Here is a 13,627-nt window from a genome sequence, read left to right as displayed (position 1 = left end):
AGGCGTGCATAAGAACAGATAATGAAATCTACTGTACTTTTTTATTTTGATTAGTGTTCAACCGTTTTGAAACTAATTTCAAATCTAAATGTTGCTGGCGGCCGGGTAGCGCAGTGGACTAAGCGTCTGTCTACCACCGCAGAGACACTGGTGTCGAATCCAGCTGTCAGCGGTGCTTCCGGCTTGGCCGGCCGTCATACTGACACAATTGGCAGTGTCAGCGGGAGGGAAGCCGGTGGGTGGTAATCTGGTCGTTGTAAACAGCGACTCCTACAGTCGGTCAGGGTGCCTGCACAGCGAGGAAGGGATCTGGGTGAGGTAGTGTGCCCTCCCACGCGTTACACTCACCCAATGAGAGTCCTCGCTGCCAGGTGAAAAGAGGCTGCTGGCTGTCTCCTATGTATCGGAGGAAGCATCTTCAGGGCTCCCTAGACTGGCAAGTAGGGGGCAAATGCGCGCAACGACCAGGAAGGGGAGGGGGGAATTGGCATAACGACTAAAATTGGGATGGGAGGAAAATACAAGAAAAATAGGACAAAAAGTGGATACAAAAAAATCTAAATGTTGCTGCATGCTAACAATAGGGAAGAGAAACTTAACTTAAATATTTGTCAATAACATTACGTTTTGTGGCTTATTATCCCGAATAATAAGTTATTAAAGGTCGCCTCTCGCGAAATAAACAGACCAAATCCATAAGTAAAATCTATCTAATAACACTTTAACCTATTGCTAAACTAACGTATTGATGATAATATACATTATAAATGCTGTTGTGACATGGTTATGATGTTTATACTTGAATACGTTTGAAAATAAAAACGATACTTTTGTAGAACAGTTTGGAGATATTGATTTATGACCAGATGTCATTTCGGGACCGGTACCGGTCCCTTCGGGCTTAAGAGGTTCAAATAAAAAGTCCCTCTATGAGTGGCAAGTTTTTGTTGGAATAAACGTGTGATCTTTTCACTATGTATTCTGTGTATACCTCGTACGAAATAACATTGGGGGGCCCACTGCCTTTTTCGGATACAGCTAAAATGTGGCGGGCGCTCCCATCACTCGGGTATCAGTGTACAAATTAGCGTCAAGGCGCACGTACGTGGGATTTCACTCTGTCAGCTCCTGCGACGTCAGGGCAAGTATTTGCATATCCTGCTCGTCGCGGGGGAGGGGGCGGGAGGGGTTCCCCATACCCACCAGCTTAGGCGGTAGGTTTGGGGTTCCTGGCCATAGTAAACGTCACAGGTTTTCACGTTCTCTTATTGGCCCGAGGGATATGTCCGTGAGTTGGGGCCTGCGTGGCAGATTCCAACTCACGTTGTCAAAAGAGAGGTCTCTACGGGATAAACTTGGCGTCTTCCCCTCTTGTGAGAGCGGAATTTGTGACGGATGTTTTTTTCCCAGGCTCTGTATATAAACCCTGTGTCGGTGTCCTTGCGAGGACCGGTCTTCCCCCGGTTTACCCAAATAGGGGGGAGAGACGGTGGGTTGGGGGCTCTTTCTTATTAGAAATCGCCCAAACACTGTTCTCAGGTTTTACGAGCCTAAACGCTGTTCGATATGAGCATTTGGTCCCAAGGGACCGATGTCAGCGCTGGCCCCGGGCATGTTCTCAAGTGTTTATTTGAAACAGCCTTTTTAGGGATCAGCGCGCCCTGGTCTGTCCGAACGGCATAACGGCATTCATGCGGTCGGCCGGGAAGGAGTTTACCTCTGCCGAGCCCCAGGCGAGCTCTGCTCGTGAAAATGAATCTGTCAGCTCAAGGGCTCACGTGCATTTCCGGGGGGAAATGAAGCGTCAACAGGGGGGCTTCACGCCCCATGGGTGGGCCACCGTGAGCTGTGCTTTTACGTATACAGACTCGGTGGCGCCTCCTGTGGTGTTTTGATTGAAGTGTGTACCTATCCCCCTCTCCTTTGAAGAGGTGCGGCAGCGTTGAAGGACACAGGACTCATCCTGGTCGCGCCGGACCAGATCGGTTCAACCCGGTGTCCGCCGGGTCACAGGCGAGCGTTGCTCGTACAATATATTCTGGGGGAAATGCCAGGGCGGACCGGACGCGTGTAGCCTTTTTACAACGTATCCGCGTTTCCGGCGCTCTGATTGGCCAGGTCATGTGACATGTGCGCCCAATAGCGTGTTTGCCCATTTCCACGTCGCACAGCCTGCAAACTACCTGGCGTTCTATCGCCATGCTCTAAGACAAACTCTAAGCTTAACCAACGAAATTAGTGCCTAAGCTTAACCGGCGAAAGAACTTGCCGTCACACTCTAAGACAAACTCTAACCATAACCAACTTCGAAGAGTGCCTAAGCTTAACCAGTATAGAAACTTGCCGTCCCACGATTGGCGCTCATGTCACATGACCTGGCCAATCAGAGCGCAAAACGGGAACCCGGAAACGGCGATGCGCTGTAAAAAGGCTTCAAGTGGACCGGACGCCACAGGGGCTCCTCCCCGCTCAGTGGGGGGGGGGCCATCGGGGTGCTGTTTATTAGCAGTTAACCCCTCTAAGCGCTCCTGTGTAGTTCACGGTCCTCCAGGCACAGGTCGAGCTTTGCTCTTGTTACCTGTTGGCCTGGGTTAAGGGAGCAACCTTCTTTTTTGCGGTGGTTGTCTCCCCGGTACAGCGGTGGCAGAGTCAACTCACTGGCAGAGTCCGGGTTCGACCCCGACCCGAGAGTAATGCCCCTGCATGATTATGACGTCTGCCAAATGTGTCAAACTCTTTCTCCAACCACGCAAGATTATGACCCCACGAGGTTATGACATTGTACACGGCATGCCGAACGCCCTCCCCTCCCCCCGCGTGGGTGGGCCGTTGGGGTAGTTTTTACAGTCAGCCCCTCTAGGCGCTCCCATGTAGTTCAGTCCTCCAGGCGCAGGTAGAGCTTTGCTCTTGTTACCTTTCGGCCTGCTTCGCGTACGTTTCCCTGGTAGCGAGCGGGGCCCCCGGTGGGGTAGTCGCGGGTCCTTCTGTCCCGCGGTCTACTCACCTTGTGCGTTTTTTGGGTGCTGTCCCATTTTTTCGCACAGTCGGGGTCCTGTCCCCCCCCCCCCACCCCACACTAGGAAGGGTGGAGGGGCCCGGACCCTCCCCAATGTTCTTTTGGTTGTAAGGGGACCTCAGCGGGTGCATTTGTCGGGCTCTCCACATCCTGCTCCATTCCTGTGTCCCATAGAGTAGAACGAGATACAAGAACGAAATGTAACGAAGATTATCCTATAACCCTAGTTACATGAGTTCTTGTGAGCGTTCTGCTCTCACTCACTGAGGACCCCTGATTGTCTTCTGAATTAAGGTCAAGACTCTGGAAGGAAGCACGGTCACACCCCTCGCTTATATGCATGGGCGTAAATGGGCGTGGCCGGACAAGTGAAGGTGCATGTAGCGGAAACCTTTCAGTGATATATAGGTCATGAGGTCAAATCCCATAGAACAGAACGCTCACAAGAACACATGTAACTAGGGTTATAGGATAACCGTCGATATCTAACATAATGTTAGGACAAAGATATTGTTGCATCTATAAATGTATGTAAATGATTGGTTATCTACCAGTTTTAGTATATTATTATTCATTATTAGATTATGTGATGCGGATTGTTAATTTGTCACTTTGCAGATAAGATTCGGATGGAGGAGGAACCTGGCAGCAGTAAGAGCTGCAGTATTTCATGATGATGGACAATAGACCTGTATGGACACAATCTCTAATGACTTCTTACTTAGTCCTGTTCTTCCCAGATGGGAAATAAGGCTTTGCCGATTCAACGCCATTCAGCCCGGTCTTTAGCTACTCTCTGTGCCCCATGCGAGATTAATTTCTCTCAGCTTGCCTTCAACTGTTCTACGCCAGGAGTTCACTGGCTATCCAGGCTTTTGAATATCTAATGACACCTAAAGTTAACTTAATTTCCATCCTCTCAACGTCAAACTGATGATCTGTAGGTAGTTTACAGTAAAACAGCTTTATTGTCAAAACAATGTTAACATATGGCTTGAATCAGTACTGTAAACGTAACACGTGTTGCCGACGGTGGCGTCTCCATGTAACACATGAACAGTGCAATGCACACAATAGTGAATTCTTGACATAATTTAGAGACAAAACAATTAAATGTTAAGAAATACAAAACGCTTCAGTCATTCAAACTACAAGGTAAAAAGCTGATTAAAAAAAATAAAATCTAATTTCCTTCTAATAAAATAACTTAGTGCAAGAACAATTCCATTCCAGAGTGTTCACAAATACGTTTGAAAGTGAGAGTGGTTCTCCACTTATTCATAATGAGTGTTTGATTCTCAACCTGAGAATCTTAACGGCACTCTCTCTCTCCGATTGTTGCATAGTAAATATGGAGCATGGAGCACGTGTGCGACCGGTCACTCCACCACTTTGATGGAGTGTATGTGGCACTGGGAGGAGTGTGTTCTTGAAGAGCTCCTGCCTCCCGATGGGCAGTGACTCTGCTGAGAGGAGCGAGGGTACTTGGCGGCGGTGGCCTGGCCCACAGTGAGCTAAAGGAAAAGAGACGAGAGAAACGGAGAGAATCATCCTCTAATTCAGTTCAATGCAGAAGCCTGTTTCTACTTTTTATTAACATAATTTAGCTTGATAATAATATATATACCGTAATTCCTCTAATAGTAACCCTGGCTTGTATTTGTTTCAACTGTAGCAGGTACCAGGCTTGTATTAGGAGGAGGCCTGTATAAGAGGGAGGCCTATATTTCAAATTTTCAAACGGATCATAATGAATAAATCAACATTTTGTGTCAGTTTGAACCCAGTAAAATGTACTGGGTTCATTTATTGAAACCAAGTACTGTATGAAATAGTAAACAGTGCAATTACAGGTGGTCACTGGTCATTTCAACGTTTTCAAAGTGAAATCAAGTAACTCGCTCAGTATGCAGCTCAGTATATTAGTAACCCGGCTTGTATTAGGAGGCCGGCTTATAATTGCTTAGCTCAAGAGCGCACCCGGCCATTAATAGAGACCCGGCTTGTATTTGAGACCCGGTTACTATTAGAGGAATTACGGTATTTATATAATATAAATATTTCATGTTAAATCTTAACACTGTATTGACTAAAAATAAAAGCTGTAATGCCATGTACACCAATAGCGTAACCACGGTGATGTACCCCATTCCGTACTTGTGTAACCGGGTGATGCCGCTCCACGATGACAGAGCTCATGGGCGGAGCCACGCCCATCACCTGGAGGTGGCTGCGGGCCGTCCTGCCGAGGTCGGGACGTGCAGTAATGCGAGCAGTTACAGTCTTAGATGGTTTCTGTTGACCAGCTGTGACGACACGCCCACTGACCTGAAACAACAGTTTGACCACCATGTGATGAGTGCCCACCATCTGTACACGAGCGCAGCAAAACTGACAAAAGTGACGGACAACTGTCCCACATATCTCTACTAAGCACTCGAGGAAACTTCAACCTGGGGTCCATTCCAAAGGTTTATAGATGTGTGCTTGTGTCTCATCCTTGATTCCTCAGTGAATAAATGCGAGGAGAGGCGGAGGAAGCTTTAGGAAGTGTTAGAAGAAATGGAACGTCCGTGTTCACTCACATGCTATTTTGAAGTGACGTTTGTGGGAGGAGCTTTATATGTCTAACAGCCTCAGTCAGACATTTTTGCACGAGGATATACATTTGTATACCTCAGGCTTTTTCTGTGTTTCCAACAGCTTTGGAATGGCCTTAACACTTTCAGAGCCCAAGCTTAATCTTGATTTACCGCTTGAATGCCCACCATCCACTTCAATGTTAGCGTTAATAACGCCTAATCTATGTTTTAAATTATGGCTATGTGTCTAATCTGCCCATCGCTTATCAATGACTCGTTTTCCAGTCAACATTGTCGAAGCGGATAGTTTTTTTATCGGTTCATTTTCGTTTTATAGCATTTTGAAAAGCCCTCGTTTTCAAGGAAAATATAAATATTCCATGATAATCGCCCTTTACTGGAATATTCTAGAATACACAAATAGGGATGCACCGAATGGGAAATTCTTGGCCGAAACCGATACCGAAAATAGGAAACAGTTGGCCGAAACCGAATGGCGAAAGGCGGAAAATGATTAATATAAATATATATATAATGTATTTTTTATTTTTTTTAGCTACCCGATTATGGCAAAATACATGATTATGGCAAAACTTAACTTAAATAATATTAATAATCACTTATGGGCCCATAAAACATTTATTCAGCACTTTTGAATGCATACATTAATTCCAGACTGACTGCTGAAACATTGTACAATTTAAACATTTTCTCTTAGCATACAGCAAAATGTGCATTAAAGTCAAGTGCATTTTCTTTTCTCTGTAGGATAATACAACAAAGTGCATTCCGAACAAAGCCAAGGTGCTTTAAAACTGCATAAAGATCTGCATAAAGACACACACAGGGGGGAGTATAGCTTATAGCAGACTTAATGATGTTACTGTAGTGGCTACTGTATATAATTCACGGCGTTCATACATGGAAGGACTGTTGTATTTACTACATCTCCCGTGACTCTTAGCGGGGGATGACGTAGCTTACGAGAGATGGGTCAAAGAGGAATGGAAGCATTGTTAGCTAGCTTAACGCTAATGTTAGTTAAAGGTTTTTAACCGCGACGGGGAAATATTAATGGCGAGGATATAAAGCATGTTAAAGACACATTTATTGGATGAGCCTTTTTAACCATTTTCGGCCGATAATTTTTGGTGGCCGAATATTCTGTGCATCCCTAACAAAAACGGTAATTTTTCTGCCTATTTATTAATCGTTTTCAAATAAATGCTAGATTATCGATAGTATATGTGTACGTATGCACGCTATATAGGCGATCTGAAAAATCGATTCTCTGATTTCCTCAAAGCGATCGCCCACACACACACACATAGGGCGAACGCTGAGATCTCAGCGAATACAACTCTGATTATCCCAAGACTTGTAAAATAGATTCCTTACCTCAGATCAGATGTTCTCCAAAAAGATCATTCCAATTCCTGATCGCCATTCCAAAAATCGATCGCTTTTATTGATCCAACGCTACATAAGCTATATGTATTCCACGCTGTTCTGAGGCTCCACAATGAATCCGATCGGCTCGGGTTACATGCCTGAGAAGTAAAATGTGGATTCCGGATTTTTCTTCTCATCCATTTTCATTGAGTCCATTCCAAAAGGGTGCATTACCATCTGGGAGACGATAGGGGGCGGTTTTTTCACATCTGAGCTCCTACAGGGGCTGCATACCAACGGGAGACTCGGTTGATGAAATATGAATTCAGATCGCTAATAAAAAAATAATAAACGTCGTGGGCATTCAGGCATTGGGCTGATAAAACGTGATATGACGTTTTGGGCATTCAAAGTGTTAAATATGGTGACTTTTTTTTGTTAGCACCTCTCGAGTCACTGAAACCATAAGGGGACACACACCTGTTTATGGCTGGTTGCAGCCCCACCTGATGGGAGGGAACTGTGGACCTGGGTGCTTGCAGCGCCCCCTGGTGGAAGGCAGCTGTGGATCTGGGTGCTTTCAGCGCCCCCTGGTGGGAGGGAGCTGTGGACCACTTTGTGGCGCACCTCTGTTCTGGACCCCGGGACACTGGAGCCCACCTGATATATATATAATAGCAAGAATTTATAGTGACATACACAAAAAAAGTATCGAAAAGATCTGAAGGAAGAATTGTAATGAATGAATGAGATATGCGATATGTGAAATAATTTAGTAACATGACGGCAGCAAATTATAAGACTTTTTTATAAGATGCTTCTATTCAATTGTGGTGGTAAGAGACAAAAACACTGTATGTATGTTTAAAGGGGCATTTCGCCAATTTATTTTTATAACCTGAACTCTATTGTTCTGCTGTGAGGAGGACGTGATAATCAGAGACACTCTGTGTCTCGAGAGCTCGGCCACATCGTCCCCTGAGAAACTCCACCAGATGACATCACCCAGAGTTTCCTCAACATCACCCAGAGTTTCCTCAACTATTTGTTCAACTCTCTTTGTGCCGGGCCTACTAGAGTTGAAAACAGTTGAGGAAATAGTGTGTGCAGTTCACGCCGCTAAGTTTTATGTACGATTATCACACGTCCCCTTTAACCCTTTCACTACCACACTACAGACGGTGGGTTAACCCTTTGTCGTGTGGCAGTGAAAGGGTTAACCTTCTGTATTGTCGCCATGAAAGGGTTAACCCTTTGGTAGAGTGGTAGTGAAAGGGTTTAAGTTAGCAAATGAGTCATGGTCTCACCGTGTCCTCTGCTTCGCTGGGGGCCGGCGGGCCTGGAGGGTCAAAGTGCACTGGGCTGAACCGTGCTGAGGAGGCGGGGCCTGGAAGGTCAAAGTGCACTGGGCTGAACTGTGTGGAGGCGGGGCGCGGCTGGAGCTGGACCAAGGACCCAGAGTCAGGATCATCCCGGGGGGGCGGAGCATCTGTAGATGTGGGGGAAAGAAACCTATGGAATCAGACTTCTGGGGAGTCACACTTTGCACAAATGTTTTTTCTGTTTCTCTCTCACCACCATTCAAAACCACACCACGTATATACACTCAGCATAAACCGCAGCATCCTGGGTAAGAATCCGGCCCAGGACATGTGCTGCATGTCTTCCCCATCTCTCTCGCTCCCAAATTTCCAAAACTGTCCCATCCACAAAATTGTGGCGCACTGTTGCACTGCAAAATCAAATGACGAAACACAGTGGCTCAGGAGGTAGAGCTGTCGTCTGGTAATCGGAAGGTTCCCAGTTCGATTCTTGCTCCTCCTGGGCAGCATGTCAGAGTGTCCTTGAGCAAGACACTTAACCCCTAATTGCTCCCGATGAGCAGGTTGGCACCTTGCATCGGTGTGTGAATGTGTGAATGTGTGAAACAAATTGTAAAGCGCTTTGGATAAAAGTGCTATATAAATGCACCATTTACCATTTCCCCCCCTTCTATCTACCCCCGATTTCCAGTCACGAACTGCCCTACCCAATAAAACAGAAATGCCCCTTCACACCAGCATGCAAGGAAACGTGGCGTGGCCAAAAACCAGTGTTACCGTCCCATAACATAGACATTCAAGAAAAGGATTATTAGTGTGAGGAACTAACTCACTACTGGAACCTGTGGGTTGGGCTTAGCCCCTACGTAGCTACTGCTGGGTTTTTGGCTCACCCGGCATTCTCCGTCAGGGGAGTCGTCCGTTGCTTAAAAGGAACACACCAACATTACGGGAAATGCACTTACCGTCTTCTCCAGAGTCAGACAAGAAGATAGATACCAATTACCTCTGTGCATTCAGTAGAAAGCTATCCAGCTGCATGCTAGCCTAGCTTAGCACAATAAATAGAAGCGGATGCATAGCGGCTAGTCTAGCTAAAACTCAGGGAGAGATGTTAGTTGGCCAACACTTGACTAGCTGCTATGCATCTGCTTCCATTCATTGTGCTAAGCTAGGTTAACGCACAGAGAGGAAATTGGTATCCATCTTCTTGTCTGACTCTGGAGAAGATGGTAATGTTGCCGTGTTCCCGTACCCCCTAATAGGCAAAACAATTTTAATAGATATCACTATGAAACTTTCCCAGTTTGTTATGTACATAACTAAGAAAAAATTTATTGCAAGTTTTCTGAGATTTTATGTTTATATATTCAAAATGGGCATTACCTAATTAAATATGCGCTAGGATAGACATCACACATTGGATGATGCCAGATTAAAAAATATATTCATTATGTTGACATAACACAATGAACTTTTTACAGAAGGGATTGTGTCTTTTTATCATCCCATAAATCAGGAAATGATGTACAGTCATGCAAAAAATTCTTCGCCAGCTTTTTTGGTATAAATGTACTATAATTCAGGCTATGAATGATATATCAACAAACCCCTTTGTAAAAAGATGCAGGGTATAGATAGGAAGACGTTTGGAAAGTATGGTGTGTGTAGGTGCTAGGGAAATGGGACATTTCATTTCTTGCGTGTAAGAAAACTAATTTTTGGGAAAACACCTTCAAAGTTCTGTAATGTAATTGTGATCTATGGACACAATCAGACAAAAGTAAAATAAAGACCTAATTGTGTGTTTTCTATATTTTATTGCCACTAGTTTGAAATAAGACATGTTAATGTGCGGGTGGCATTAATGAGGAGGAGGGACCTCAATGAGCCAGGTTCCTTATAGGGGGCTACCTGCGGGAGGAACGTTAGTTGGAAATGTTTGTTGCGGCCGGTGCAGTGAGGTAGGTGCACACCTCACTCCGGAATGCAGGAACAAGCATTACACGCTAAGGTAGGCAGTGGTAGTATTATGGTATAGGAATAGCGGGTTTTAATATGTGCTGGGCAATATGTGTGACATGGAGTGTTTGTTCCAGATCATTTGCCTGGTTCCCAGCGGGATTGAAGGTAGTCGGTAGGATATTAGGACCACCGACGGATCAGGTATTTTAAATGTAGCATTTTGTTTTAGCATGTAATGTTGTTTAATAATTATGTGTGTTGTTGGTTTAATAATAAAGTGTTTTAATACTGTTGTGTTTGTTTCCCGGCAGAGCACCAGTGGTCCAGCTGCTCTTGTCGTGAAACACTTTTAGTGATCGTTTGGTAGTTATATAATCATGTCTAATCCGCCCGGGCCAGTGGGCCGGTAGACGGGCAAAAAGAATTGGGTCTTGCCCTTGGGGCGGATTAGTTTTCTTTACCTATGTTTGTTTATTTGTGTGTCCGTTTCCCCCCCACCATAACACCAACCCATGTACAAGGTACCTCTCTCAGACGTGAACACGGGCAGGCTTAGTGTGCCATTATCATATGGATGCCGTGGTTATGCACAGTTTGCACAAGTTGAATCACCGAGTGGTATGATATCTGTTTACTTCATTGTGAGAAGTTTGATATCTCTTTTTATACAGTTCTTGAAGTGGTATTTATTGATGTGTGATAAAGTTTCCTTCATTGTGTGAAGTGCTATTTATTGACAATTGATATCGTATGAAGTGCTATTTATTGACAATTGATATCGTATGAAGTGCTATTTATTGACAATTGATATTACTCTCCTTCATTGTGTGAAGTATCACCAGGTTGCTGTGAATAAAACCCTGCCCGGTCAAGACTGATTGGGGTTCCTGAGCATGAGGTTGAAGTGGGCTTATAGTAATTTTGTCCACCCCTTTTTATGTAATAAATATTATTGTTAAATTAACCTACACTCTTGTGTCTTTCTTAAAGCTAGGAACTTAGCGGGTGTAACATTAAGGAAGCAAAATATAACAATCTCAATATCGTAGAGAAAGAAAAAGCAAAAAGGCTATTTCGGGGGTACTGTCTCGCCTTAAGGGTAGATCTGTGCTCAATTACCACAGTGGTCAATTGGTATTTTAAATAACTCTTTATTGTTGTGGAGTTGTTCTGGTTTTGATTTAGTTTTCATACAATACTTCTGTGGCTGCTGAGAACGGCTTATGTGATGTTGGACCTACGTACAGAAACATGGGGAGGGGAGGACCTACGTACAGACACATGGGGAGGGGAGGACCTACGTACAGACACATGGGGAGGGGAGGACCTACATACAGACACATGGGGAGGGGAGGACCTACATACAGACACATGGGGAGGGGAGGACCTACATACAGACACATGGGAGGACCTACATACAGACACATGGGGAGGGGAGGACCTACATACAGACACATGGGAGGGGAGGACCTACATACAGACACATGGGAGGGGAGGACCTACATACAGACACATGGGGAGGGGAGGACCTACGTACAGACACATGGGAGGGGAGGACCTACATACAGACACATGGGGAGGGGAGGACCTACATACAGACACATGGGGAGGGGAGGACCTACGTACAGACACATGGGGAGGACCTACATACAGACACATGGGGAGGGGAGGACCTACGTACAGACACATGGGGAGGACCTACGTACAGACACATGGGGAGGGGAGGACCTACATACAGACACATGGGGAGGGGAGGACCTACGTACAGACACATGGGGAGGGGAGGACCTACATACAGACACATGGGGAGGGGAGGACCTACATACAGACACATGGGGAGGACCTACATACAGACACATGGGAGGGGAGGACCTACATACAGACACATGGGGAGGACCTACATACAGACACATGGGGAGGGGAGGACCTACATACAGACACATGGGAGGACCTACATACAGACACATGGGAGGGGAGGACCTATGTACAGACACATGGGAGGGGAGGACCTACATACAGACACATGGGAGGGGAGGACCTACATACAGACACATGGGAGGGGAGGACCTACATACAGACACATGGGGAGGACCTACGTACAGACACATGGGGAGGACCTACATACAGACACATGGGGAGGACCTACATACAGACACATGGGAGGGGAGGACCTACATACAGACACATGGGAGGGGAGGACCTACATACAGACACATGGGAGGGGAGGACCTACATACAGACACATGGGGAGGGGAGGACCTACATACAGACACATGGGGAGGACCTACATACAGACACATGGGGAGGGGAGGACCTACATACAGACACATGGGAGGGGAGGACCTACATACAGACACATGGGAGGGGAGGACCTACATACAGACACATGGGAGGGGAGGACCTACATACAGACACATGGGAGGGGAGGACCTACATACAGACACATGGGGAGGGGAGGACCTACATACAGACACATGGGAGGGGAGGACCTACATACAGACACATGGGGAGGGGAGGACCTACATACAGACACATGGGAGGGGAGGACCTACGTACAGACACATGGGGAGGGGAGGACCTACGTACAGACACATGGGAGGGGAGGACCTACATACAGACACATGGGGAGGACCTACATACAGACACATGGGGAGGGGAGGACCTACGTACAGACACATGGGAGGGGAGGACCTACGTACAGACACATGGGGAGGGGAGGACCTACATACAGACACATGGGGAGGGGAGGACCTACATACAGACACATGGGAGGACCTACATACAGACACATGGGGAGGACCTACATACAGACACATGGGGAGGGGAGGACCTACGTACAGACACATGGGGAGGGGAGGACCTACATACAGACACATGGGAGGGGAGGACCTACATACAGACACATGGGAGGACCAACATACAGACACATGGGGAGGGGAGGACCTACATACAGACACATGGGGAGGACCTACATACAGACACATGGGAGGACCAACATACAGACACATGGGGAGGGGAGGACCTACATACAGACACATGGGGAGGGGAGGACCTACATACAGACACATGGGAGGACCTACGTACAGAGTGACACATGGAGGACCTACATACAGACACATGGGAGGACCTACATACAGACACATGGGAGGGGAGGACCTACATACAGACACATGGGAGGACCTACGTACAGACACATGGGAGGACCTACATACAGACACATGGGAGGACCTACGTACAGAGTGACACATGGAGGACCTACATACAGACACATGGGAGGGGAGGACCTACATACAGACACATGGGGAGGACCTACATACAGACACATGGGAGGACCTACGTACAGACATTTA

The 13,627-nt window shown here is 46.4% G+C and overlaps 2 protein-coding genes across 3 annotated transcripts in view; one reads left to right on the top strand and one right to left on the bottom strand.

Annotated features, from left to right (window-relative positions):
- The window catches only part of ankdd1b (ankyrin repeat and death domain containing 1B), a gene marked incomplete at its 5' end in the record, with an annotated part of 91,700 nt that extends 87,908 nt beyond the window's left edge, over positions 1-3,792 (top strand). Inside the window, one exon of the mRNA XM_084325571.1 lies at positions 3,635-3,792. Within this exon, the coding sequence (XP_084181697.1) occupies positions 3,635-3,690 (56 nt within the window). The 3' untranslated portion in view covers positions 3,691-3,792. The remainder of the gene's footprint in view (positions 1-3,634) is intronic.
- A 99-nt stretch (positions 3,793-3,891) lies between these two features.
- Positions 3,892-13,627, bottom strand: part of poc5 (POC5 centriolar protein homolog (Chlamydomonas)) — a 52,781-nt gene continuing 43,045 nt past the window's right edge. Inside the window, exons 10-13 of one of the 2 annotated variants that reach the window (XM_084325549.1) lie at positions 8,298-8,479; positions 7,471-7,650; positions 5,162-5,344; positions 3,892-4,530 (exon numbers count right to left, since the gene is read on the bottom strand). In XM_084325549.1, coding sequence (XP_084181675.1) covers positions 4,396-4,530; positions 5,162-5,344; positions 7,471-7,650; positions 8,298-8,479 — 680 coding nt within the window. In that variant the 3' untranslated portion in view covers positions 3,892-4,395. The remainder of the gene's footprint in view (positions 4,531-5,161; positions 5,345-7,470; positions 7,651-8,297; positions 8,480-13,627) is intronic. The other variant, XM_084325550.1, reaches the window with a different exon arrangement.

This window comes from Notolepis coatsorum, assembly GCF_963971535.1.
Source record: "Notolepis coatsorum genome assembly, chromosome: 1".
NCBI lineage: Eukaryota > Metazoa > Chordata > Actinopteri > Aulopiformes > Paralepididae > Notolepis > Notolepis coatsorum.
The sequence above is the reverse complement of the archived record's forward strand: the minus strand, read 5'-3'. Positions and strand labels throughout refer to the sequence as shown.